This window comes from Coturnix japonica, unplaced genomic scaffold, assembly GCF_054131305.1.
Source record: "Coturnix japonica strain WE unplaced genomic scaffold, WE-NBRP24 Scf040, whole genome shotgun sequence".
Lineage (NCBI taxonomy): Eukaryota > Metazoa > Chordata > Aves > Galliformes > Phasianidae > Coturnix > Coturnix japonica.
In genome coordinates this window covers 3947846-3975519 of record NW_028188943.1, presented here as the reverse complement: position 1 = coordinate 3975519, position 27674 = coordinate 3947846, and the positions used below count along the sequence as shown (strand labels likewise).

The 27674-nt window shown below is 38.4% G+C and overlaps 1 protein-coding gene across 1 annotated transcript; it reads left to right on the top strand.

Annotated features, from left to right (window-relative positions):
• Positions 1-783: 783 nt before the first annotated feature.
• LOC146753050 (kinesin-like protein KIF20B) lies at positions 784-27591 on the top strand. Its single transcript, XM_085531077.1, has 28 exons — positions 784-814; positions 1510-1776; positions 1987-2278; positions 3236-3502; positions 4157-4284; positions 5055-5321; positions 5951-6185; positions 8385-8652; positions 9148-9209; positions 9413-9532; positions 10760-10952; positions 13394-14597; positions 15038-15176; positions 15598-15720; positions 16118-16178; positions 16410-16535; positions 16799-16938; positions 18130-18285; positions 19214-19404; positions 19845-19983; positions 20714-20836; positions 21233-21394; positions 22345-22509; positions 23144-23262; positions 25411-25491; positions 26219-26345; positions 26885-27027; positions 27430-27591. The coding sequence occupies exons 7-24, from the start codon at positions 6021-6023 to the stop codon at positions 23189-23191; spliced, it is 3585 nt and encodes a 1194-aa protein (XP_085387203.1). The 5' UTR covers positions 784-814; positions 1510-1776; positions 1987-2278; positions 3236-3502; positions 4157-4284; positions 5055-5321; positions 5951-6020; the 3' UTR covers positions 23192-23262; positions 25411-25491; positions 26219-26345; positions 26885-27027; positions 27430-27591.
• Positions 27592-27674: the final 83 nt, after the last annotated feature.

Here is a 27674-nt window from a genome sequence, read left to right as displayed (position 1 = left end):
ATATGATGTTAAGTGTGATAAAGAAAAGGGAGACATTTGAGTTAGCACACTACTCAAGAGTTCAGTCCCCAGTTTTGCCACTGTTACTATTATAAGGGCAAGAACTTCCTGGAAAATGAATTTCTCCTAAGTAGAGTCATTACATTTGAGCTACAGAGACCTTTACTAGGTGAAAACTTGTTGTTCAGAGCTAAGTTGCTGTATTTAACCAAAGTAATTATCAATGTCCGTGTTTCATTGAACCTCTTTTCCATTTCGTAATGCGAGGAGTTTGATATTGGGATGGGAAGGTCATGGATTGATTTAGATGTTGGACTGGGAATCAGAAGATCTGGGCTCTTTTCAGGTTGTCAGTCTTATTGTCTGACTTCTTAACAATATTCCTTTCTTTATATTATTTTTTAATGATGTTTCAAGGCATTCTGAGCTGATAGGTGTAGTGTTCATGTGCAGTAATGCTGACGTGAGTAAGTGGGGTGATAATGTAAGGGTTTTTTACATTCCTTCTAAATCTCTGCTTTCTCTTGTTCCATCCTTCTTAAAGAGCAATCAGTTAATATTGTAAAGGAGCTGTGTGATGAGGATGTGACTGAGCCTGAAGAAGCCAAATTTGAATGCGAGATATCCATTCCTTCTGTGAAACCTCCCAAGTGGTATCTACGTGGGGAAGTCTTACAGGCTGGCAGAAACTTGATTATGCAGCAAGAAGGCACCATCCACCAGCTGACCATACCGAAAACCACCACTGATATGACAAGCACCATTCAGTTCTCAATTGGCAAATCAAAATCCACAGCCAATCTGCTTGTCAGAGGTAACATATCCTGGCTTGGTTTACATCATGAAGATGAAGAATTAATTAACGTACAGCCTTCCTTCACTGGGGTCTTTGAAATATTGTGTGTGTGTCTGGAGGGTCTGCTCCATTTCCAGTTAAAAGTCATTGGACACTAAATGAGACAGCTGCATCTCAGTAAAAGATCTGTTTGAATAGTTGTGATGTGCTTACTATTCAGATCTACAGAGCTGAGGTTTTGTCCTGGGCTATACCAAAGAAGTCAAATCAGGTGAAATTAATTGTATTTCTGAACTAGACAAGGTTAAGTTTGGTAGCACCTAAATTTGATGCAGTTTGTCATTGATTTCATCTGAAAGAAACTTGCAGGCTTTTTATCTGCTGTTGTCCCCAGCGTAAGAGTCTCCATTCACATCCTAAAGTACTTGTTATATTTTCAACTCACTCTTATTTGAATAAAAGCCTCAACAATTGGGAGCAATTTAATAAGCACAGAACAAGAGCTGGACCTTGCATTTGGTAGATAATATACAGTATTACTTTATAGAAATGTAGTCAATGGCATTCCCTATAGACAATAGTTTGTTTTATCTTTAGAGTCGTTCAAAGAACCATTGTAAACATGACATTAATTGGAATGGAATACACGCAAGAGACTTTCCTCTTCTTCCAATTGTCCTCATCCTTTCTTCTCTTCCACCCCTGCTTTGCAGATTACCATATAGAAATCACCAGGAAGTTGGAGGACAAGACAGCTTTGGAACATCATTCTGTCATTCTGTCCTGTGACTTCAGGCCTTCTCCAAAGGTTGTGAAATGGTTCAAAGGCCACACACTCATCAAGCCCTCTGAGAAGTACAAGATCAAGAGGGATAAGCATTCAGCAGAGCTCAAGATTCTGAAGCTGAAGCCCGATGATGCTGATGTGTAGAAGTGCGAGGCAGGAATTGCAGAGACTGAGGCCACGCTGACAGCTGAAGGTATGAGCAGGGAGGGTGGCCTCTTCCATGTCCTATTTCACCTCAGATTTCTCTTCTTGGGGTTGATTTCTGCCGTTCTCTCCTGCTAACTTTATAAATGTATAGTCTTCACTGAGAAGATTACACAAAGATCATCTAGTCCAACCATTCTACCACATCCCAGTATGATTTAGAGTAACAGTGGTAACAGTTCACCTTGTTTCCCCACAGCCTGCAATGTAGAAGTAACGAAGCACCTGCAGGATGTAGAAATTGAAGAAGAGAGCTCTGCTGTCTTCTCCTGCGAGCTGTCCCATAATGACGAGGACGTGGAATGGTTCCTGAATGGCAACCTCCTTTACACCGACAATTACAGTGACATCAAGAAAGTTGGCAATTGCTGCACACTGACAATGAAGCAGGTTAAGCCTGAGGATGCTGGCACAGTGACAGTGAAGTCAGACAAGGTGTCAGAAAGCGCACCTGAAGGTGATAGGTGGGCCTGATCACACCCCTCCTGGATGTAAGAGATGCTAAGGAGCTCCAGTTCATTCTATTGTGCAGCAGTCCTGCTTCTAAAGCTCACCTCTCTGGGGTGACAAGTCATCAGAGGCTTTCTTCCAGTGGAAGGTTCCATTGCAGCAGATATCAACGAAGGAGGATGGTTTTGGTGTCCTGCCAAAGCATTCCATTGCTTTCTATCATCATTTTATTTAGCACAAGGAGAGTTACAAGAGCAGTTTCTTTTACTGCTTCAGTAACATGCAGTGTCAATGCTGTTGTCTCCAAGGATTTATGACTGCAGGGAGAGATCATTCAGTGTGTGTTTTGCCTCTGGGATGACTAATGACCAGGCTGTGAGCAACCTGATCTAGCTGTGAATGTCCCTTTTTATTGCAGGGGAGCTGGGCTAGATGGCCTTTAAGGGTCTCTTCCAATTCTAAGGGTACTGTGATTCTAATCTGCTCTCCCCAGCAATTAAGCTCTTTTACTCTATGCGCTCAGAGTTTGAAGGATTTCCTCTTTCTCCTTTCTTTTGCATTTGGTGGAAGTTTTTTCCCCAGTATAAACATCTGATGTGTGAAATAGAAGATAGATAAAAGGAGTCAATAAAACAGGAAAATCAAAAGTGTTCAGCAGCTTATCCTCTTAATCCTGTGGCCTGCTGTAGGAGCTCTGCTCCATGTGAGGGCAATGCCAGCTCTCCAGCTTTAGAAGAGCTGCATCCCAATTACTTCATATGATATCAGTCCCACCCACGGCAATGCAGGCTGTCCCTCCTGTTCCCTGTATTCTCCTACTGATTAGTTCAGAATTACATAAAGTGCATTCAGTCAACAGACATGAAACCGCTTTATGTTCTATATTGGTGTTGTCAGTGCTGGTAAAGATTTATTTATCCCTCTTTAAAAATCTGAAAGGAACTGGAAATGTCTCAACTTCTGTATCACATTGTTCTGTTTTGCCTTTTTAATTGCAGAGAAGCCTGCTGTCTTCATGAAGTCCTTGGATGATGTTTTTGGTGAGGAGCGGGGTGTGATTAAATTGGAATGCGAAGTCTCTAAAGAGAAGGTCAAACCAGTGTGGAAGAAGGACGGTGTTGTGCTCCCTTCTGGCAACAAGTATGAGCTGGTACAGTCTGGGAAGACCCTATGTCCCCTTATCCATGACTTCAAGAAGTCAGATGCAGGTTTCTATACCTGTGATATTGGCACTGATATTGCCAAATCAAAGGTCGGCATTCAGGGTAAGTACTGTGGAAAGTAAAGGAGTGCTGAAAGCACATTCAGTGTGGTCACTATGTCTTACACCTATTCCCGCACGAGCCTTAATAGTTTCTACAATAGAAGTGTATTACTGCAATTTAGCACAGTGATGTCTGGAAAATTCCCATTGCTTTTGATGTAAATGTATCTCATTTTGCCATGAAAATCACCAAACACATCAAGAATGTCCTGGAAATATTTCCTTTCTAAACATCCCTAAAATGGAGAAATGGTTTGAACACCAGTAGGGGTAGGGTGGTAACAAATTAGCTAATAGAAACATTTAATTTCTTGTCATAGGCAAAATTCTTTTTCTCACACAGCATCCTAGAGTTGTCCTCTCTGTTAGGTTGTTCCCTCTGTAGCTCATTGAATCTTCATTCTGCTCCATGGACTGAACTGCTCGCCTTGTAGTTCTTCCAGAGCAAAGACAATAGATTCACATCTCTTTTTTTTTATAGCTTTCTGGTAATTCTGAGTGGAGAATATCTTACAGAATACATCAGTAAGGAATGCAGCCATGTTCTGCAAATCCTGAGTTAAAACACCAGTACTGCTACTCATGTCAGTCACAAATGCCTTTTCTCCATATAAACCTCATTCTAACCTATCTCTTACCTTCCGGAGCTGAATAGTGGCATTACCAAACGGCTGAAAAACACTGAAATCCAGGAGGGAGAAGATTGTACTTTTGAATGCATTCCGTCCCATGAAAGCATTGATGAGTTCAACTGGACACTGACTGGAAGCAGAGTGGAAAGTGGTGGGCGATTTAAAGCTTCTAACGTGAGTCGGAAATATACTCTCATTATCAAAAGTGTGACTCCTACTGACGCTGGGGAAGTCGTTTTTTACTGCCCGTGGTCTAACCTCCAAAGCCTCTCTGTCTGTGAAAGGTAATGAGATGGGAGAGATTCTGGGGTCTGATTCCTTCAACTGTCTTCTGATAAGATTGTCGTGAGAGCTAACTCATAATATGGTTAAAGTGAATAGCAACCTTCTACTTGAACCTCGAAGCACTGAGAATTTCTCTTAAAAATAAGTAAAAGGAGGAAACATTTTACACAAATGTGAGAACTACCCAAAGCACTGGGGTAGTGTTGGAAATGGGGATCTCACTACAGCTTGTTCCATTAACAGTAAATCAGGAATGATCTGTTGAGGGAACTGTGGGAGCAAATATCCTCTAAGTATAAGCTGAAGGCATGGCCTTCACATCATCTAGCTGTACAACAAATTCCTATCTAGAACATGTGCATCTGAGAGCATCATCCGAGGCTCCCAGTGTGATGAGTGGAGAGAAGAAAGAGGCAGTTTTCAGACATGGTTCATCATCCTCAATTGGGTAGATTTAAGAGAGAATAAATGCTGCCTGGAATTCTATTGTCTGTACTTTGCAGATTACTGCTGGCTGTAGGATGGCGTCTGTTGCAAGTGCCTCTCTAACTTATCTCCAGCATGTAGATGCATGTATTTTGAGAGAGGCATCCTACCCTAAGTGTATGTTACTCAAAAAGCAATGTTTTCTTCCAGGAAAACCTACTGAGGTTTCAAAACAGCTGGAGGATAAGACAGCAGCAGCAGGGCAGGACATCAGCCTGAGCTGTGAGCTGTCAAAACCGGATTTGAACATCAGGTGGTACAAGGATGGCAAAGCAATCAGAAAAAGCCAGAAGTACAGCTTGCAGCAGGAGGGAACTGGGGACATTCTGATCATCCATGACTCTACTGCCAAGGACAGTGGGGAGTACCCCTGTGAGACAGAGGACTCCATAACAAAAGCCAGGGTCACTGTGCAAGGTGAGTTGAAAAGCACACTGGGGATGGCATGTAGAGAAGTCGAGGTAAATATCTGCAGCCTGTGGGTGATGTTTTTCTCTTCTGTTTCCTTGAGCAGGATCAATTCTTAGTTTTCAGAAAATATGATGGATTAAAATCTTTTCCTTAAAATAATCTGGAAACTGAATGATTCTCCAGTGTGATGTGGATCTGGGCAGCCTGGTCTGGTGGTTGGTAACCCCTTGGAGGGGGTTTGAAACTAGATGATCTTTGAGGTCCTTTTCTACTCAGGCCACTCTATGATTCTGTGATCATTCTATGATTCTATGATCTTGGGTGTTAGTGAGCCAAGAAAAGATGGCAATCTGAATTAGTCTCTATTGAATATGTGTAATCAAAACTATATGCAGTTTATCAGATGAGATCCTACCAGCGCATGTATAATGGTATTGAACTTTCCAGATATCTACTGGAATTATCAAACCTATGTAAATGGGTGGACTCTGTGGTCTTCTTAGACTCTTTGCATCTCTATGTGATATTCTGAAATGAGGGCAAAGGAGATTCAGGACACCTCTGTATGCTTGGGACTTGTTGGGGTAACAAATCCTTTTGTCCTACACCCTCATCCTTTTTTTTTTTCCTTCCAGAAAAACCTAATTACTTTATCAAGGAACTTTCAGATGTGAAAATTGAAGAAAGTGGAAGTGCACTTTTTACATGTCAGAGCGAGAAAGCCACATCCTTCGTCATATGGAGGAAAGGCATTGCTGTGCTCAGGCCTGGCAGGAAATACGAGATGGCACAGAAAGGAGAAAAGTGACAGTGACATGTACACCTGTGACATTGGTGATGCCCAGTCCAGAGCCAAGCTGGTTGTACAAGGTATGTGTGAGAGCCATATGACTGCGCATCCTGTTTCTCCACTACCAAGACATTATCCTGGTAGAATTTGTACATTTATGGCAGGTCTTTGGGGCTGCAGCTGTCTGGCCTAAATAGCGGTTCACAAGCCATGCACAGAGCAAGCTGCATGGAAAGGGAAAGAACTACCGACTAGAGCAGTGCCATTGAGAACTTTATGTATCATTTAAAAACCAAAAATGCTGATGTACGGTGAGGCTAGTGACCCAGAAATCAGTGTGAACTTTCTATCTCTGACCTTTCTGAGTTAAAAATAGTCCTCCAGAGTTCTAGGCAAAAATTCCCTTATGCTGCATTCTGGGTAGTTGTCACGGTTTAAACAAAAATCTACCTGTGTCCGTGACAGGGGGGCCACAGGCAAGTGAGGTGCTAGAAGGAGCTGAACCTCTGTCCAAACTACTTCAGAAGCAGCCCAAACCCCCTCATACATGGCTAAGATCTCCTTCTCAGTTGGAGTGTAGCACTCCTCAGACCCTCTATATGCTCGACTCCAAAGTCCCGGGGGTTGGCCTTGGGTGTTGATGAGGCTGCCCCATCTATAAGTTTGGACTCGAGAAATTCTCGTAAAGAAAATCTAGCTTTTGGCTCCTCTTCAGACTCTGACCCTGACCCTGACGCTTGTGTTATTTCCTCCAGGTAACCCTCCTTCTTTTTCCTCTCTCCTAACTTCCTCTGCTCCTCTAAATTCTTCTGCTCCTCTAACATCTTCTTATTCCCCTCAGACATCCTCTGCTCCTCCAACTTCATCTGCTCCTGAAACTTCTTCTGCTCCTCTAACATCTTCTTATACTGCTCTAACATCCTCTGCTCCTCTAACTTCTTCTGGTCCTCTGACTCCCCCTGCTCTCCTGAGTCCCCCTGCTCTCCTGAGTCCCCTTGCTCTCCTGAGCCCTGCTCTCCTAACTCCCTCCGCTCTTCTAACTCCTTCTGCATTTTCTCTAACTGAGTTGAAACTTGTTTTGTCTTTCGCCCTCTTACAGGGGCAACCAACATTGTATCTGGTGTCCCCGATGGTTGGTCCAATCGGACTACATGTGCCCCTGGTGGCTGGTCATATTGAACTACATGTGCCCCCGGTGGCTGGTCAAATTGGACTACATGCGCCCCCAGTGGCTGGCCAAATTGGACTACATGTGCCCCCAATGGCTGGTCAAATTGGACTACATGTGACCCTGGTAGTTGGTTAAATACATTCAGCTCACCCCGGAGGGCACATAGCTGGTCTCGGAGAGCGTTCCGCTCGAACTGGACAGCACCGAACTCAGTCTGGAGGCTGTTGTAGTTGGACTGAAGAGTGTTGTACCCGAACCGGAGGACGTTAGGCTCGGACTGGAGAGTGTCGAGTTTGGATTGCATACTCTCATTCTCGGCCCTGAGACTCTCTCTCTCAACCTCCAAATCTTCCCTCTCAGGAATGGTATTGAATAAGGCCCGATAAGCATTAGCTAGGCCCCAAGTCATTTGTGCCTCCTTAGATCTGCCTGAGCCACAACATTCCTGTCTCAAATATGCAGTCAAACTCTCAGGATTCTTTAAGTGTTCAGGAGTAAAGCTCCATGACACTAAAGATGTCTGTCCTCTAAAAGTCTCTCCAAAGTTTCTCCACACTCCCTGCCACTCACTATTCTCTGACTCTAAGGAAGACTTCCTCCTGAGGTTATAAATCTAGATACCGAGTGAGATCACTACAATAACCAACAGCAAATTCAGGGAGATTAATACGATTGACAGTGTGGTCCACTGGGACAACTGGTCAGTCGAAGACTGCTTAAAAGATGCAAAGAAAAAAGGAAAAGCATGCTCAAAAACCACCATATCTGTACTATTGGTTGCATTAGTTGCATTAGTTGCTCCCTCTGGAGCTGCATGCAAATACCAAATAAGCGTTGCTAACCATGCTTTCAATCTATTATACATTCCTATAACTTCATAGGAAAAATAGGCTAGCTTAAACATGGTCCAATATTTTTGGAGCATCATAAAAGAGGAACTAATGAAATGTCATGTTGTATGTGAATTTGTGAGGTGGGTTTTGAAGCTGAAATTAAAAACTTCTTGTATGGCTGTCTTCATAGTGGCTATCCAGACTATCTGTAGAAATAACAGCTATTATGTAGTCAGCTATTCACCAGTTTTAACTGATTATAAATTACGTTTCAGGGTGGAGAACATAGCATAGTGCCTGACACCTGTGTTGATCCTGAGGGCATTCTTGATTCTGTGCATTATGATGTCATGGATATTAAAGAGCAAGCTGAGGCAGCACATAGTTCCATTGTATCCCTGGGGGACCCGAAGGAAGATATTGGCTGGTTTGAAAAGCAGCTGGAGAAAACTAACTTTGAACTGATGGAGACCAAAGAAGAGCTAACAGGGAAAAACAGCAAACTACTTAAAACTGAAGAAGAGCTGATGCAGAAGAACAAAGGTGAGTTATGCGATGTGAAAGGTAGAAGACAGAAATAGTTCATTAATCTAAAAGAGAAATAACCAGTTTGAGTAGGAATTAGAGGAGATGTTCTACCTTTGGAACCATAGCCTGTAGATAAGTGATAGTTTGTTCCTTGTGTATATTCAGGTTCAGCAGTTCCACGGTTTTTGGTTATTTCTTTTCTTTTTTTCCCCCTCTCCTTTAAACTGCAACTAGCAGCTTTACGCTTTCGTAAGTATGGGGTTAAATGTCTATATCTTGATTTTTACTTTTATATTGTAATCTCTACTCTTCTTTATGTCTTGTTGATGCAATGTTTTCGTTCCAAGAAATATAGAAAACTTTTGAATCACTCCCAATAAGTGAAGACCACATGCAAATTAATTAATCTGTTCAAAAGCTACCTAAACATTAGAATATCTGGAAAAATTGATTACTTAATAAACTATCTATTGGCTACTTATGTAATACAACCTTTTCTGTGTGTTACAGACTTTGAAATGCAGGTGATTAAATTGGATGAGTCTGTTGAGCAACTTAAAGAAGCAACTGAGGTAACTTTATCAAGAAGATGTTGTGTAAAATTGTTTTAATACCAACTTGTGGTAGCTTAAAATGCTATTCCAGTAGGCTCCATTAATAGATTTCTTACCGAGCTTAGCTTAACTGAATTTGCCTTTAATGCATTGTGTAATTCAGCTACTTAACACTACATTAGAAACTGATGACTGAATTTTTTTTATTTTTTATTTCCAAGAAAATGAATGCACAAAATGAAAGGATTCGAGAGCTAATGGACATTGTGGTGCAGAAAGATGACATTATTACAGAGCTACAAGACTTAAAATCTCATTTAGAAGAAAAAGTAAAAGATTATGTGAGTTTTACACATCTCCGTATCCTTATACAAAAAAAGGAAAACACTAATTCTATGCTTGTAATCAACACATTTTTGGAAAACTGATTTTCTGTATGTAGCTGGTACTCGCTTGAAATTGTAAACAATTCAAATTTATCTGAAGGTAGTTGTTGTTAACACAAACAACAAAAATATCAGTGTGTTCCACTGACTCCTGCCTCACACTCCTACATCAGAGGAAGAGCAACAGTAAAAGTATGTTGAGTAGAGTTGGAAGTACGAGTATGAATGGTCAGGATATCTCCACGTTCTATGCAGTCCATAAAACTTTATCCTGACTAATGTACTGCGAGCTACTGAATATGTGAAGACTAGCTTGATTAAGTATGTGTGCATACCACTTCTGGTGGTTTTTGTTCATTTTTTGATGTTTGGTAGCCTGAAGTAGCTCTGAAAACATATAAATGTTTTCAGTTAATTCTGTCACTCAGATCTCTAACCTTGTAAGCTTAGCAACTTGACCCTTCTTAGTCTTTGACTGTCTGCATCACTGCAACTTAGTATTTCCATGGTATTAAAGCTGACTGTGATGAGTAGTCATGTCCTCACCTATTACTTCTTCCAAGAACAAGGCTCCAACTCTATCTGTGAGATTGTGTGGCCTGAACACTTCTGAGGCTTTTCTTTTCATAAGTTACTAAAGATGAATAATCAGTCCTTGGCAGTGCCAGCATGGCTTAACAATCGTCATCTTGTAAGTAAGGAAGCTTCACTTGTGGTTAAGGACACAATCTAAAATATGCGTGACAGAGCTGACTAAGCTTTAAGGTTGGATTATATCTGTCACGATGAAAGTGATTTTAGCAGCTTAGCAGAAGTGTGATGTGATGAACTTGTATGAGAGCTGACCATTTGCTCTTTGACCATGTTTGTAATTTTGTTGACTTCTTGGAAACAGGAAATTCTTTGATAAACTGGTAAACTCTTGATTGTGTGCAAGTCTTTTACTTTGTAACCTGCTAGGCTCTTGCTTTCCCTTGTATACTCTACCGAGTATTGCACTTGTCATTATCTGAAGGTGTACTTGTTCTGTCTGCTATTGAGATTTGTAACTGATGTCTATAGAGTCACCGGGTAAATATTTTAGCTGTATGGTTTTGTGTAAATATTTGCCTACAGAAGATTACTGAGACTTAAGTGCTCCTTTTGTTAAGCTTCAATGTAACTGATCTTATATCAATACAGGAAAAGACTACCTACCATTTAACTACCATTAAAGCAGAACCGGAAGAGAACACTAATAAAGGAACTGAAAGCAGCCAATTTTCAGTGCTTTCAGTTAAAGCACTGAAACAAGAGAAAACTGAGTTGGAAGTGGGAAGAAAGCGCAGTACTGATGAAGATAAGCCTACTGTGGAAGAGCCACCTCCAAAGAAAGGTACAGTTTCTTCCATCCTTGAACAGGGTGTCTTCCAAAACAATAAATTGCTTCCTATTCCGGATAGGAAGCAAAAGGCTGTGAAGCGCGTACCTTATGGTATAAGGAGAAAAGCCACTGTGTTAAACTGTAAATAGAAGTAACTGTTATGTAAATATCCCTTTTTCAGAAGGTCCTATGCTGTTCATTTTTGAATGCTTAAGAATAAAAGTTTTTTGCACTATTTTTTTCCTTTTTGCTGCTTTTTCCTCATCTGTTGATGCACTTGCAGATTTGGTAATAGTTTTAAAGCAGTTTCTTTAGGATTGTTTCAACTGCTGTTGCTGATCTTCTGAGTAGCATCAGCTGCTCAAGTGCTTTTTTTTGTTTGTTTGTTTTGTTTTTCCTGAAGCAACTATCAAAATTGTTGACGACCTGCTAATTGCTCGCTCATGGGCAATATTTGAGCAAAATGGTTTGGATAAGCTCTGATGCATTTAACTTCACTTCTGGGCACAGCTGAGCATCAGTGTTCCTAGAATTACGAAAGGCATATACAATATAGAAGGGAAAATCTAAAACTTAGCTGTATTCCCTTCCTTTCTTGTATTCCTCTTGCAAAATATGTGCAAGGGAGAAAGTCAAGGCCTTCTTTGGATGAGATGCTGTTCTTGGATGATTTGTCCCTTCTGCCTTTATTTGGCATAAATATTGAATCCTAATGTGACCACTGAATGGCATCACATATACGCATCTTACCAGAGACTGAGGGAGGGATTTGGACTCCTCCATACTCCAAATAGTAGTGGGTTTTTTCTAATCATATGACCAAAGCTCTCATTTAAAAATTAATGACAGCAATGCTCCACATAGGAATTAAAATGGGTAGCTGATAGTCACAATGTCAGCATGAAGTTTTCTGTTAAGAAGTACTGAGTATTCAATCATGTTAAAATTTTCTTCTATTTGTGAGTATTAATAGCGTCCAATTTCAAAAACCGCTTAATATATATTCTTTAGCTATGTTAAATATACACAGTAGAACAATGAGCACAGGCATGTTGTGCTGGTTCTTTTGTAGAATTAGTTATATAAGTAGCACGAGCAAAAGTGTTTTAGGAGATGCTAGGTTATCTCAGCTTCAAGTTCAGGGTATTTACACCATTCTCTGAGCTTTTAGGTCTTGTTTCCTATGCTCTGTAATAATGCTTTTTCCCTACTTCCTGTGTAAGGAGCTTCTAGACTGAACATTACACATCTTCTCCCTAGTCTTATTTATCTTGCTTTAGTGCTTGCTTGTTGTTTTCAGCATAAAGTGTTTAGATTACTTATAAATCATATTCCCCTCACTAGTGTTGCTGGGAGCAGCAATCAAAACCCAAACCTGGTTTGGGGTGGAATATGCCACTGCTGTTTCTTCAGTATGACTTTTAAATCAGTTGAGGGCTGTATATAAAACTCCTTAGATGAGTTAAGAGGCTGTTTCCATGCAGTACATGTGAATCTGTATGTAATGCAGGCTGAACGTGGGCGCTATAAAATTCTGCATTTCTGTAGTTGTAGTAATAAAAGGACTGTACAAGAATCACCATGGAATATATTGCTGTGGTGACACAATCCCTAGTAAGTCTTGACTTATATTTATTTTTTCTAATACTTAAAGTATGCATATTATGGAATGGACATAACTGGATTCTAAAGCAGTGATGAAATACAGCAGAAGTTGCTTTTGATAGAAAGAAAATGCATGTGATTTTAGCTAATTGCTCACCAGTTAAAGAAAAAAACAGCCCCAAGCTAATGGAATATTTATGGAAACTTGAATCTGCAAATTTGTACAACTTTATGAGTGAACTTTATATGCAAAAGAGTAAGTGTGGACAGAAGTAGGAATCCTCATATTTTGTTTAGAGATCAACTGAATAAGAGAGACAGATATCAACACTTAAGTGATCAACTTGTCCAGAGTTTTATCTTTCTTTTGAAAGTAAGAGGACTGTGAGTTTGAATGAAATTTCTTAGAGAACTGTTTATCTACCATTTAGATGTTGATGGAGTGATTCCTGGCTGCCTTATAGGGATTGCTGAAGCCCGGAAGATAGAAAGAATATAGCTGTGAATTATCTATCTCATTCCCATGTTTCTTAAATCTAATAAGATTTTCTACTGGTGTGGAGTGGAAGGTTTGAGTAGTGCCATGGTAAAAGTGTTCTTCCAGACTGAAAACCTTTTGCTGTTAATTCTGTATAGAAATCTGAGGCACCTGATTACGTGTTCAGAGGACTTTAATTCCTTCACTAGTATCAAATACTATGTGATGTGAGGGTATGGCTTGCATATTACGACAGTGTTTCACTTAGAAGTTGCTACTTGGTGTTGTGAACTGCTATGTAATAATGATTTTAATCAATCTGAGCTACATTCCTTTTCCCTTTTTTTTTTTTTTTTTGTTTGTTTTACAGTAGTTGTAAATGAGAGAAAGAAAAAGAACACTGTAGAGCAAAAGAAAATTGAACACATGAAACAAAAGTGCTCCGCGTACCGAAAGGAAGTACTAGCACTGAGGGAAAGAACTGAAATCTTGGAACATCATTTAACTGTGCTTGAAGAACAATGCAGAAGAGAAAAAAATAAAAAAGAAGATTTCAGTAAGCAGGTAACAAGCCTGCGTATTCAGCTTTCTTTTTCTGAAGAAACAGCTGATGTCCTCCGTGAACAAATTCTGCAGGGTCAAGCTGACTATCGGGAAATTGCTTCTGAACTGGTTGAACAGAAATCTATAAATATGACACTTGAAAACAAAAATGCCCAACTAACTAACAACATAGAAGTTGCCAAAGAATATATAATTGATAAAGCATCACAAGTAAAAGAAATGTGGACCAAATTAGATGAATTATACAAATGTCACTTAGAGTTTCACGCCATCGGTACTGACTTTGTCAGTGTAAAGGATTCCTCAGACTCTGAAAAAGCTGAGCCAGGGACATCTCAAATTAGTTCTGCATGCATTCAGTCACAGACTTCTTCCATCTCAGATCTTGTGCAGGACCTCTCCTTTAACTATAGTCTTGAAACGATTTGGGAAGTATGCAGAAGTATTGTTGATGTTTCCTCACAAAAACATCAGCACATCAAAGCACTGCTTCAAGACAATGAAAACCTAAAGGCGGGACTGAATAATGCTGAAAATCATAATCGTCAACTTGTAATGAAGCTATGTGAGATTACAACTCACACTAGTCAGGAAGATGATCTTGTGAATCAGTTACATGAGCAAATAGAAAAGAAAACTCAGGCGTTTGAAGAAAAGACTGCAGAAGATCAGAGAGTGATTGCACAATTTCAGGAGGAAGTTGCCAAATGTGAGGTAAAAATAAGAGAGGTTGAATATCGCCTGGAGGCTTCCAAGACAATGGAAGACAATGTGTCAAAACTCAATGAATTACTTAAAGAAAAAGAATCTATTATTGTTAATCTGGAGACAGTTACAGCAACTCTGCAGGAGAAGTCTGCAAATGCAGACAAAAAGGTTGAAGAGTTAAGTAGCAAAGAAGCAAATCTGATTCAAGAAGTTATGCAGCTTAAAAACAGCTTGGAGCAGATGAAACATTCTCTTCGGGAAAAGGAAAAGAGTGAAATGGAGAAAGTGCAACGTATAGAATCGTAAGTAACCACTGAGTTAACTTAGAGCCCTTTGAGAATGAACTAGAGTTAAAAATAGTTAATGGGAACATCCCTTTGACTTAATGCATCTGCATGCTTATCAATGGCCAAACTACTACTTTAGGATGCTTTGGTATGCTACTTGAGTTCCAAGGGAAAACAGGAGTGTGCAAGGAAATGAAGAATAATATGGGGATTTCTGGTGGTTTTGTTGTATATCCCTCAGAATAGCATCTGAATAATTTATTGCTTCAGCATCTGATTATGAGAAGCAAGCTGAAATTCAAAAGTAATTGTTTAAATCTTGTCACTGGTCTAGATAGATTTAAGAGTCTATTTACAAATAGAAACCAACAGGCAGGGCATGGATTAAGCTGTAATTGCTGTTTCCATGAGATGTGTAACAATAATGTTCTTTGTCTCTTTATTTTTAACATAAGGCTAGAAAATATTCTTTCTGAGAGTTCTGCCCTTGTACTGAATTTGAAAAAAGATTTGCAGAGGAAAGAAGAAGAGTATGCAGATCTAAAAGACAAACATTCTGATGCCGAGAAAAAAATTCAGCAAGTACAAAGCGAGGTTTGTAACTCCAAAGCCTAAAACCTAAGTCTTGTGAAAAAACGCTGATAACTGGGAAGAAGAATGCTATTTACTTGAAGAGAAATAGACTAATTCCCAGAGGCTCTTTAATATAAGCATGTATATTTTTTTTCTTCAATTTCAGCTTCAGTGATGTTAATAGTTAAAATTTAATTATTAAACAAGAAGATATCTTAAAACCCATTTTGCAGGATCTTAGTCTGAAAGTTTATTGGGTGTGCTTGGGGTGGAAAATTGAAGCTTAAAAATGAATTCATGTCTTCCTTGGTAACCTTGCACTTGCTGTCGTTTTCCTACTCAGCACTTGTTTGTGAATTCCTCTTTATTTAACAAAGAAGTATTTGGCCAGGTTGGATTACAGAAGTCTTTTAATGAACCGTGAGCTGTGCTTACATTACAGGTGTCCACGATGAGTTCTGTGGAGGAATCCCACAGGATCAAGACGTATGAACTTGAAAGGGTTATTAACTATTTTAAGGATGAGCTGGATTATAAAGACTTCTATATCCAACAACTTAAGCAGGTATTTTACTTGCTCTTTTTTTTTATTAAATGAATGATGCAGGTTTTCCAAGCAACAGGAAAAAGGTCAAAAAAAAAAAAAAATTGGAGCAAAATGAAAGTGGCCAACTGAAATTAGTGGTAGACCATGAAAGATATTCAAATAATTAGTCACTACAGAGCACTGGCAGATTGCTTTAAATACAGTAATCTGCATAGTAAATACATATGTAATACATGCATATAACCTGATCTTGTTGAGTGACATCACGATATGTTAATTGAATTTTCTTACCATAAACTCTTTTTATCAGCTTGAGTCCTTATTTATGCTATTTGAAAAACTTATTAATTCTAGGCTGTCTTAAAGATTCTGCTTGTTTTTACTGTGTATGCTTTTCTTTCAACATGAAATATAGGAGCTGGTGGAAACTGAGAGGATGGAAGATATCTCCAAAGACTATGACCAACTATGTGACGGTTAGCCATTATTTGTGTGTGTGTGGAATATCCGTGTAAATGTTGTCACATTGCTAATGACTTTGAGTCTTCTGTGTTTCGATTTTAAAACATGTCTGCATATATTTGTATGTAAATATTTCAATGGAGATGCTCTATTTCTTTTAAAAGAGCTTTTGGTCATTGGAGAATCTTGATTTGAGAATAATGGTAGCTAGTAGGGAGTTCATCTGTAAATTTTCAAACCTTCAGATCTGTGTGCAAGGGATAGAACAATTGAAGTTATGCGGATGACATTAGAAGAACAAGAGGAAATGCAGCTTGAACAAGATGAAATGCTTCAAGCTCAGTTAGAAGAAAACCAAAAATTAGCTTCAGGTAATCTTTCCAGGGAAAGGGAGCAGGGATGCAAAAGGGGTTTAGACGTACTGTGATAGCCACTTCCATTTTCATGTGACTATTACTTAGGCATTAACGTTCCATAGTAAACAACAAATCTCTTGTAGTTAAAGGCTTCTGTTATTTCTTTATGTCTGTAGCAGATAAAACCGAAGCTGCTTTAGTAAAAAGTCATTGGTGTGGTATTTCAAATATATATTTGAAATGATATGCTATCTAACCTCATTTTGTGTATTGAGTAGAACTGATTGCATGGAAACAGAAATACAGTGAGCTGGAATACCAGAGCAATGGTGACTGGCAGCAAAAGAACAACGAAAGTGATGAGGCAAATTTGAATGAAAACAATACAGAATTAATAAAGCTGCAAAAAGAGCTGGAGGTAACTTAACTTCAAAGTTGTAACTTGATAAACTGTTATATTGATTACAGAAACTTCCTGTAAAAGCTGCAGTGCAACATGCAATAGGGACCAGGTGCAGCTTTTTTGTGGTACGTTAAGAATGGCATCACTGATGCCCCCATAGTATAGGAAGTGTAGCCTTCCCTACATTATGCTGCCATGAGCAGTGCTTCTTTTGCTGGCCTCTGAACAGTTAGTTGTCTTATCCCATCTGATGTTATTTTTTGTTGTTGTTGTTTGTTTGTTTTTTTAAATAAAAGTAATGGGCTGGCAGTGGGAGTTTTCTAAGTGAGTATACAATAGGTTACATCCACTCTGTTAGTGGAATGGTTCTGAACTTCTTTCCTCCTTCACCTTGAGTAAGCTTATTCATGATATTTTTTTTAATGCGCAGAGCCAATTCACTTTTTCAAGAAGAGGGGAAAGTTGAACATTCATTGCTTCATTCTATACCACGTCAATGTGCTATAAGCAGAGTATACTTATACAATTGTTGTTTGCAAGAAAGGAATACTAACTCAAAGCAAATTGTAACTTACGGTGTGTTTGTCAAAACTGTTTTCTGTTAGTTGCTTGGGCAACTAATATAAGCTATCGAAATCATCATCTAACTTTATCACCAGGAAGCCTTTTTTGTTGGGCTGCGGGTCTACTAATTTTCCTTGGTTAAAAGACTTTTATTTTTTCCAAGCAGTTTCTCAGGTGCTCTGTCCTATATATGAGAATGTCTGCCAGTAGGTTTGATAGGAAAGGAGACTACTCCTACAGTGTAAACTGTGTTGCTTTTCTTTGTCTTTCAACCCTGAAGGAGCTGCAAGTTTTTCTACAACTGCTGCAAGGCAGCGTAAAGTGTTAGAAGTTTTTAAGTTAAAAGAGTTTTTCTTATACTGACTTTTGGTGTAAGTTCTGTAAAGCTTGTGTGAACATTTATAAAGAAAAAGAGATGTTTTATGGAGGCTCTCCAGTCTGAATAAGAAATACTGGAAATGATTATTTTTTAATGGAAAAGAACTAATGATTATCCAATACCTGCCTTTGGGAATATTCTGTAGTAAAAACTGCTAATGTTTCTGTTATCTTGCAGAAACAAGTCTATTTAATGATGACCTGGCTTTTAAGACTTTTATTTATTAATGACTCACTATTTCATTTTTGGTTTCTTTGAAATAGGAAAGTGAGACTAAGTATCAAACTGATAGAAAAAAGTGGCTGGAGGAGAAAGAAGAGCTCCTAAATAAGATAAAAGAAGCTGAGAATCTTCGCAACAAAGAAATGAAACAATTTGCTGAGGACCGACAACATTATGGAAAGCAACAAGCAGAAACTGTAAGTGATGAGGTCCTGGCAGAGTTGTCTGGTGCCTGTAGTTTGGAGACAACTACATACCAAGTATTAACAGTAAGGGTGCATAAGAGCAGCTTGTCCAAGTCCCCTTGCTTTCTTATGCGGCAAAGCCCATAGGAGAACTGCTTGATGTGGAAAAGGAAGGAATGGGGGGGCCACAAAAAGAAAGATCTTTCATAAGTGCATAATGAAATGTCACGTATGTGGGACATCAATAAGAAAATTACAGTTGAAAAATAGATCACTATTTAATGAGGCTAAGAAAGTATTTTGTACAATAGCTTTTGTTTGTTCTCTTTTCTGCAAAGCAGAAGGCCTTTAAGCCTTTATAAGGAAGAAAAGGCAATTGAGTTTCTAAAGAAACCCCACAAACTTCTCTCCAGATACTGAATAAAAATACTTGGTCAAACGGCCACAGTTTTGCTCCTTTATCACTTTCCAAATAGTGACTGATAACAAAGTCACTTGAGTTACTTGAGCTGTTTGCTGGGCTCTTGTCATGTAACTTCTTAAACATGTGAATCTGTACATTCTGCAAAGCTTTTTTTACATCTGGAAGTAGTTAGTCCCGACTTTCTGGACCTGCAAGCAGCATAGAAAAATGTGAGGAGCTTAGTATTATTATCACTTTGTGACTTTATTTTCCTAAAGCTCATTAGTAATCATTAAATGAGCAAATTGAAGTTCTTAAATAATACTAATATTTTTTCACAAGGAGAGTAATGTAGGTTGTCTAATAGAAGCATGGTTTTGCTTCTGTAAGTTTGTAGTGCAACTAGTTCTAGAGCTCCTGTGGATCTTGAAGAGATCATACATTTACTAAGATTGTAAAACAGTGCTAACTACCGAAGTGTTAGAACAGTTCAGTGTGTAGTAGGTGATGTTCACTGTTCATCTGTTCTTCTTTTAGGAAAGACTTGTTGCCCAGCTGGAGGAAAAGGACCGTAATCTTCAAAAGTGGCGTGAGGAGAGAGATCAGTTAGTAGAAGCTTTGGAAGAACAGCTCAAAAGTTTGGCTTTAAATGAAAGCTTGGAGCAGATGAAACATTCTCTTCGGGAAAAGGAAAAGAGTGAAATGGAGAAAGTGCAACGTATAGAATCGTAAGTAACCACTGAGTTAACTTAGAGCCCTTTGAGAATGAACTAGAGTTAAAAATAGTTAATGGGAACATCCCTTTGACTTAATGCATCTGCATGCTTATCAATGGCCAAACTACTACTTTAGGATGCTTTGGTATGCTACTTGAGTTCCAAGGGAAAAGAGGAGTGTGCAAGGAAATGAAGAATAATATGGGGATTTCTGGTGGTTTTGTTGTACATCCCTCAGAATAGCATCTGAATAATTTATTGCTTCAGCATCTGATTATGAGAAGCAAGCTGAAATTCAAAAGTAATTGTTTAAATCTTGTCACTGGCCTAGATAGATTTAAGAGTCTATTTACAAATAGAAACCAACAGGCAGGGCATGGATGAAGCTGTAATTGCTGTTTCCATGAGATGTGTAACAGTAATGTTCTTTGTCTCTTTATTTTTAACATAAGGCTAGAAAATATTCTTTCTGAGAGTTCTGCCCTTGTACTGAATCTGAAAAAAGATTTGCAGAGGAAAGAAGAAGAGTATGCAGATCTAAAAGACAAACATTCTGATGCCGAGAAACAAATTCAGCAAGTACAAAGCGAGGTTTGTAGTCAATTGAGATATTTTTTTTCTGTAAGATTATGCTTGGCTTTCTGCTGTTAAAACTTCTCAAACTTTAACTATGAAGCTGGAAATTTCACACTAGTGTGGCTAGCAGCAAATCTTAGGTAAAGTTGCCATTGAAGCTCTAGAGGGGATCAGAAGTTAAAACATGGTTTCGCATAGATAATGAACAGAGGAAAGTAAAGTTGGTTGGTAGTCTGGAATAAGGTTTGTGAAGAGAATAGCTAATCTGCCTCTGGAGGGGACTTGTTATTATCTCTACGTTACTGGTGACTTGCCATTGGTATCCGTGGTAACTCCAAAGCCTAAAACCTAAGTCTTGTGAAAAAACGCTGATAACTGGGAAGAAGAATGCTATTTACTTGAAGAGAAATAGACTAATTTCCAGAGGCTCTTTAATATAAGCATGTATATTTTTTTTCTTCAATTTCAGCTTCAGTGATGTTAATAGTTAAAATTTAATTATTAAACAAGAAGATATCTTAAAACCCATTTTGCAGGATCTTAGTCTGAAAGTTTATTGGGTGTGCTTGGGGTGGAAAATTGAAGCTTAAAAATGAATTCATGTCTTCCTTGGTAACCTTGCACTTGCTGTTGTTTTCCTACTCAGCACTTGTTTGTGAATTCCTCTTTATTTAACAAAGAAGTATTTGGCCAGGTTGGATTACAGAAGTCTTTTAATGAACCGTGAGCTGTGCTTACATTACAGGTGTCCACGATGCGTTCTGTGGAGGAATCCCTCAGGATCAAGACGTATGAACTTGAAAGGGTTATTAACTATTTTAAGGATGAGCTGGATTATAAAGACTTCTATATCCAACAACTTAAGCAGGTATTTTACTTGCTCTTTTTTTTTATTAAATGAATGATGCAGGTTTTCCAAGCAACAGGAAAAAGGTCAAAAAAAAAAAAAATTGGAGCAAAATGAAAGTGGCCAACTGAAATTAGCGGTAGACCATGAAAGATATTCAAATAATTAGTCACTACAGAGCACTGGCAGATTGCTTTAAATACAATAATCTGCATAGTAAATACATATATAATACATACATATAACCTGATCTTGTTGAGTGACATCACGATATGTTAATTGAAATGTCTTACCATAAACTCTTTTTATCAGCTTGAGTCCTTATTTATGCTATATGAAAAACTTATTAATTCTAGGCTGTCTTAAAGATTCTGCTTGTTTCTACTGTGTATGCTTTTCTTTCAACATGAAATATAGGAGCTGGTGGGAAATGACCATAATCTTCAAAAGTGGCGTGAGGAGAGAGATCAGTTAGTAGAAGCTTTGAAAGAACAGCTCAAAACTTTGGCTTCTAATGTCATACAAAAAGAGACAGAAATAGCAGAACTGAGACAATCTGCTTTAAAGGATTCAAGCAAGGTCAGCTCTCCTTTCCTCCTACCTGATTAGCTACCCATAAATTCTGTAAAACTCCTGTACCTGCTCTTTGTATTCTGGGTGTGGTTCTGTTCTTGAACACTGTCGTATTGACATCATGTGCAACTAACCAAAAAAAGCACCAGCTTTTATTTTTGTTCTTCAGAAACAGAATTTCTGTTAATTACTAAAATTTCAAATTTTTCAGTAGTTCAGATAAGCAGATGTCAGTTTGATGCTTATGATCCTACAGTCAGACTGGACATCTGTAGCTTTTTCTGATAATTCACAGCATTTCCGGATCCCAAGCTAGGCTCAATACTCAGACAGTAGTTCTGTCTCAGGTTTCTTACTTTCTTTGCTTTCTCTGAGGTAGTATCTACAATGGCATGAAAAGACAGAAGGGGACGTGGAGAGAGATTAAGGGAAGCATCAAAAAGCAGAGGGGGGATGATCTCTGGAAGTTGCATTTCTTATTTCAACATCCAGCTTTTAATCAGGATAGCCAATCTAAGCCGTAGCATAGAATTTCAGAAGCTAAACAGAAGACTAAATGAGTTGTGCTCTTTTGAGAATGTTTGGATTCACTTTCTCTGAGAAGAAAAATGTTCTCATAGCAAAACTTCCCCTACAACTGCCGACTTTCTCACAGTACCGAGGATTTGGGAACAAATAAAAGCTCGGGTTATTATATCTTAAGGGAGATGAAGGCTGAAGCACATAAGTAAAATAGAAGAATCAAAATATATTGTATTACAACTTCCCAGGCAATTCTGTGACTACTGCACTTGTAACAGTGACCGTACAAATCCGTGAAATGTTACTGTTCTTGAATAGTTAAGTGTTCTAGCCTGCAATTCTAAAACTGATGCTACTAAGTAATTGCAATACTGCTTGTGTGTGTTAATTCCTTTTGCCAATCCCACAACTCAGCAGTTTTTACTGTTTATTAGGATAATGCAACTGTGATAGAAGAGTTAAGAAAAGAACTGGCTGACAAAGATGACTTTATAAAGGAATTAAAACAACGCATTAACCACAGTAGCCCTCAGTGTTTGCCAGAAATACCTTTACTTGAAGAAAGACAAAGTAGAAGGAATGACTCTGTAAATGAAAAGGTATGATTATATTTATAGAAAGTCAGTACTTAACATCTTGTTAACCCCTTTTTGTTCTTCTGTTTTCCTAGGAGATACTGGAGCTAGAATCATTTTTCTTAGCACACAGTCCTTTAACTACATATTCAGTGATGAGTACTTGTTGGTTCTTTTTGTCTTCCACTCAAACATGAGCTCTCATCTTCTCAAAACTATTTTATTTACTAGAACACCATCTCTCTGTGTACATTATGGAACTTTTCCATGCAGTTTTCCATGTATTCGTATGTGGATGCTGAAGATTAGGCAGAGGTTTAGCCTTTGGTGTTCTAACATAGCAGCTGTGAGCGTGCAGAGTATGGGGGGAATGGATGACAAAACGACCAGCGTTACAGATTTTGTCCCTAAATAATGTCTCGCTTTCTCTCTTTTGGAGGCAGAATACTGCCTGAGACTGTTAGTGAGACCCAGTAGGGTGTATCTGAAGATCATACAATGAATAGATGTTACTACCTTCCCACACTTGTGCTGTGTTTCAGCTTACCTGTTCATGTGGCGTTTGAGCTTGAGGTTTTACACTGTAACTTTAGAAAACTCGAGATATTTTGGAGGTCTAATGCATGGCCTAATCTTTACTCCTTTTAAATATTTACAGCCTAGGAAACAACAAAGCAAAATTAAACTGGAGAAAGTATTCCATTAAGATGCAAAGCTGAAGACAATTATTTGTCACCTCCATGTACTAGGAGCCTCACTTCATTAAATGAATCTGAGGTTAGTATGAAACTTCAGATCTGAAAATGTTGTGATTGTATTGCTTTTGATAAGGAATGAGTAGGAAAAGATCTCATGTTCTCGAAACAATTCCCAAGTTTTAATTTATTTATCCCTTTCAAGGTGATCAGATCACCTGTTTTTATAGCCTTTGATAGGAATAAAAGCTGTTGAAACAATTGTGTGATGAATTTTTGTCAGGTGCTGTTGAAAACTCTCCTCATGTTAATGCTTATGAAGTGGCTCATGATTAGATAAGTTACTTGGAAAAAATTCATGGAGCCACTGAAACGGGCACAGCAAATTGAACTTATTTTCTTCCTCTGCAGGATTTCTGGATATTGTTTTGTTAGCAGATGATGTTAATCATTCCTATATAAGTTTTTAATTGCTAACTTTCATAAAATAGCAGTTACATATATTTTAAAAACAAAGTATTTATTAACCAACTTAACTCTTGGAAATACAGTGGGTGGTGATACTCCATTCAGATTCTTAGCAGAGCCTGATAAAGTGGCTCTGACTACTTTTTGTCTTTCTACAATCTTTGGTAACTTTTTGAGAGGAAGAAGACTCCCCTCAGGGGGTCGGAACAGTGTAAGTAGTAAAAGCTGCTAGTCTGTGTTTGGGACACTGGAGTTTGCTAGTTACTAGCAGCAGTAGAAGCAGCCATCTACCATTTTCTGATGTCCCCAGCAGCCTGTCTTCCATGTGTTCAACCAGCATCTGAACTCATTTTTGATATGCTAGCTGAATTCCTGCCATAGAGAAGGAGGAGTCCAGGTGATCTCAGTTCTGACTTTGTTGTTCCTGTTGAGAAAAACAGGATTGGGTGGATTGTGGACAGTAAGTGCTGCTGGGGAAATGCATACTGACATTTCCCTGTCACTTAGCTGTGCATTTGCTGCCATTTGACCATGAGCAGGTACATGATAGCCTTCATCTTAAGTACGGTGTCATTGCTTGAATGTCTGTATTCTCTCCAGGGAAAAGATAGCAATGGAGTTCTTTAATGACTTGTACTGGGCTTGTACCTTGCCAGCTGGACCTTACTTATGTAAATAACATCTCTAGTGTAGAAGAGGAAGGGCAAATTCCCTAAGATTAAGCTGGAAGTTAATCAAACACTTGAATCAAATGCTCCTGTTCCTGCCCAGTTCTGACGCAGCAGAGTTGAGATGAAGAAAATCGTGTCAGTTCTACCACCATTCTCTATTAAAAAAAAAGTGTAGTTGTCTGTGCCCTTGAGAAAAAATGACTTGTAAAGTATCAGGCTCAGTTTAACATGGAGAACTTTTTTTGTGATCATAGATTGGAAATAATTTTAAATGTAACAAGTTCTAGGAAAGAGGGGTAAAACTCTGCTGTAACTGAAATAGACTCCTTCTGTTACAGGTGTTCTTACAGCAGGAAAATCGAATGCTTACATATCCTTTTCCAGATGCTTTATAGCTTTTTAATCTCATGGCTACCTTAACACTTGCACTTAAAATTCTTCTGTGCTATCAGGAGCATTTGGAAACTGTTCTTGACTCTTCTGGAGTGTCCGCAGAAAATGGCAAAACTAGTCGGTTCCCAAAACCGGAGCTGGAAATCCCACTGACACCTCTGCAACCTGATAAGACGGAGATAAAGCAGCACGGCAGCATGATACCTTTAGGAGTGAAAATGCCTAAGGCAAAAAAGAAAAGAAGTGATGACATGGATGAGGTATGACCTAGACCCAACAGAAAACAAAATATCTGATGCCTTTTTACCATTCTCATTTAAGCATTAAAAAAATGCTATTTCTACCTCAGTAAAGTAGTTGAAGAATTTAATCAATGAACGGCTTTAATGAACAAAACTAATAGCCAAGCTCAGTGATAATGGTTTAAGAGAAGGGAATTTCTCTTAACTTCATTGTGTATTTTCTTTGAAACCTGTAGACATAAATCAGCTTTTTAGACATCATGAGATGTCTAATACTGATATCTTAATGTCCTGTTTTTATAATTGAATGCTTATTTATTATTTGATTTACAGTGGAATAGTTACCACTAGCAGATACTTCCCTACTATTAGCAAAAGTGTTTAAAGTGTTCACTTTTGTGACATCAATTGTTCTTTCCAAAAGAATCATGGCTGAAACTTGTCTTATTTTCCCAGGATTTTGTGAAAAGTGAGAACACGAAAAATACAAAATCTGTCATGGCTTTTAATTCACCCTCTGCAAGTGACGAGAAAATGGTTGGTTTTTGTTCTAGTTTTGAAGCTAGCTTGGGACTTCCTGTAATTGTGTGGTCACACGAAAGAAGCAGTGTCTTATCCTTATGTGTATACCTGAATGGGAATCTTACATGCTTATGAGCTCTTCCTATTAAATTCCATAAGCTAACAAAGGGCAAGTCAGTCTGTCCCCAGAGCGTGTAATGGCTGTACTGTGTAATGATTTGGAGGGAAGGATATTGCACACTGAATAGTTGGGAAGAGAAGCTTTAGTGTATTATCGTGTGCTTTTGTAAGTGAAGCCCTTGTATTAAACTAAGGTTCATATCATTAATATGCATGGCAGTTATTAAAAACAGATGTTCACATGTGATAGCAGTATCCTTGGCATGGTCAGAGTATGAGTAGTAGATTTTTCCCATCTGTTGTCTTCTGTTTTGTATGTTTGTTTATTTTATGTAATTAGAACAGCTTATGTAAGAAACAACTCCACAGCTTGGGAGCTACTTTTGAAGAAACTACTGCCTTATTAAGAAACTGTAAGAAACGTATGCCTTGAAATAGCTGAGATTTTGACAACTCCCTAAAGGGTATAAAATTGTCTACATTACTTGCCGTTGTGGTATCATCAGCATAATGAACAGAGGTGTCAGTAGTAAAGCTCAAAATGTCAACTTCAAATAACGTTGAACTAAAATGAAGGTTAAACAATGCTCTTGTTTCACATGTTCACATCTCTGTTGAACAGAAATCCGGAAAAGACTACTTCCTGAGAAAGCGAGTACATGCTTCAAGACTGACTAAAAAGAAGGATGAAACACTGCAAAAAGTTGGAGATTTTATTCAAAGCTCTCCTTCTATTATACACTCTAAAGGTTGGCGTAGAATAAGTTTTATTCCATGTTTTCTAGACATTGTAGAATGGCTTGTTTCTGCTGTAGGCTATTAATGTATGTGTTCTTAGAGGACCTGTCTGCCATGTCAGTTGTCCTTTGATTTATGAAGTAAATGCATTTATTTGTCTCTTCAGAGATTCATTATTACATTTGTGAAAACCTACAAGTATACAGAGAAAGTTGGTTCTGTCTTGTGCTTCTGTCAGCACGAAAGTTAGGCCTGTTGTTTAACTCCTGCTGAAGTTTCTGACTTCCAGCGACTTCTGAGCCATGATTGTCTTTCATACTCCATTTTAATGCGTGCTTTAAGCTGCCATACCTGAACCTATAAACAGTTTCAGCTATAGAAGCAATAAAGAACCTCGATGAACAAATACAATTTCTGAGTATTTTCACTTAAATTTTACGTGTCATTTATAAACCAAGTTTGTTACAAAGCTTTTTTTGCATTCATTGATTTAAAGACTCACAAAACCAGTAAGTTGATTGGTTTATGTATCAAAACAAATTTCTTCTAGCCAAGAAGCTGATGTCAGCAGTAAGTTCTCCTAAATCAAACGAACCTGAAAGTCTCGAAGAAGGAGAGACCAAGCCAAAACGATGCAAAAGGAAGCTGTATTCCACTGTCGTTTCTGGCCCTCTAGATATACCTGCTTCTTCGGTAAGCGATTATACTGTAGTCTTGGCTTAAAATAAACTACTAAGGAGTCCAAACAGACTGGAGGTTTCATCTATTTGCAGGAGGAGGTTGAAAGTACTGAGGTATTTCTTTATTCTACCAAGACATTCTTGTTGGTCTTCCTGCTGTTCTGTTTTAGTTTGTCCTCAAAGATCTCTTTGTTTGGCTGGCTTACAGTACAGGATTTTGTACATTCTCCATATTTGTTCCTTGTGATTAAGCTGCATTAAAATGATCTCGGTATCCCATAGTTTTCTGAATAAAATATAATAAGCAAATGCTATTCTGAAATCCATTTAGGGGAAGAAATATGTTTGCGTGGGTCAAGAAGAGCTTGTCAGTCTTGTGTGAAAAGATGAGTAACTTTTGAAATGTTTTCTTCAGGAATCTGAGGAACAAAAGAAGGAAAGTGATCATCTGATCATCAAGCGACGGCTGAGATCCAGAACAGCTAAAAAACCTTGAAGAAGCATGTTTGTTCCCCTTTCTCAGGACATACTTTTATCGTATTATTAAAACTGGTTGTTAATAAACAGTAACAGTTACTCCGTTGTGTTCTTAAATTTGTATATAGGTGTACAGTGTCTCTCTGACAGTTTCAAACTGACTCCATTGAGGCTGAAATAAAT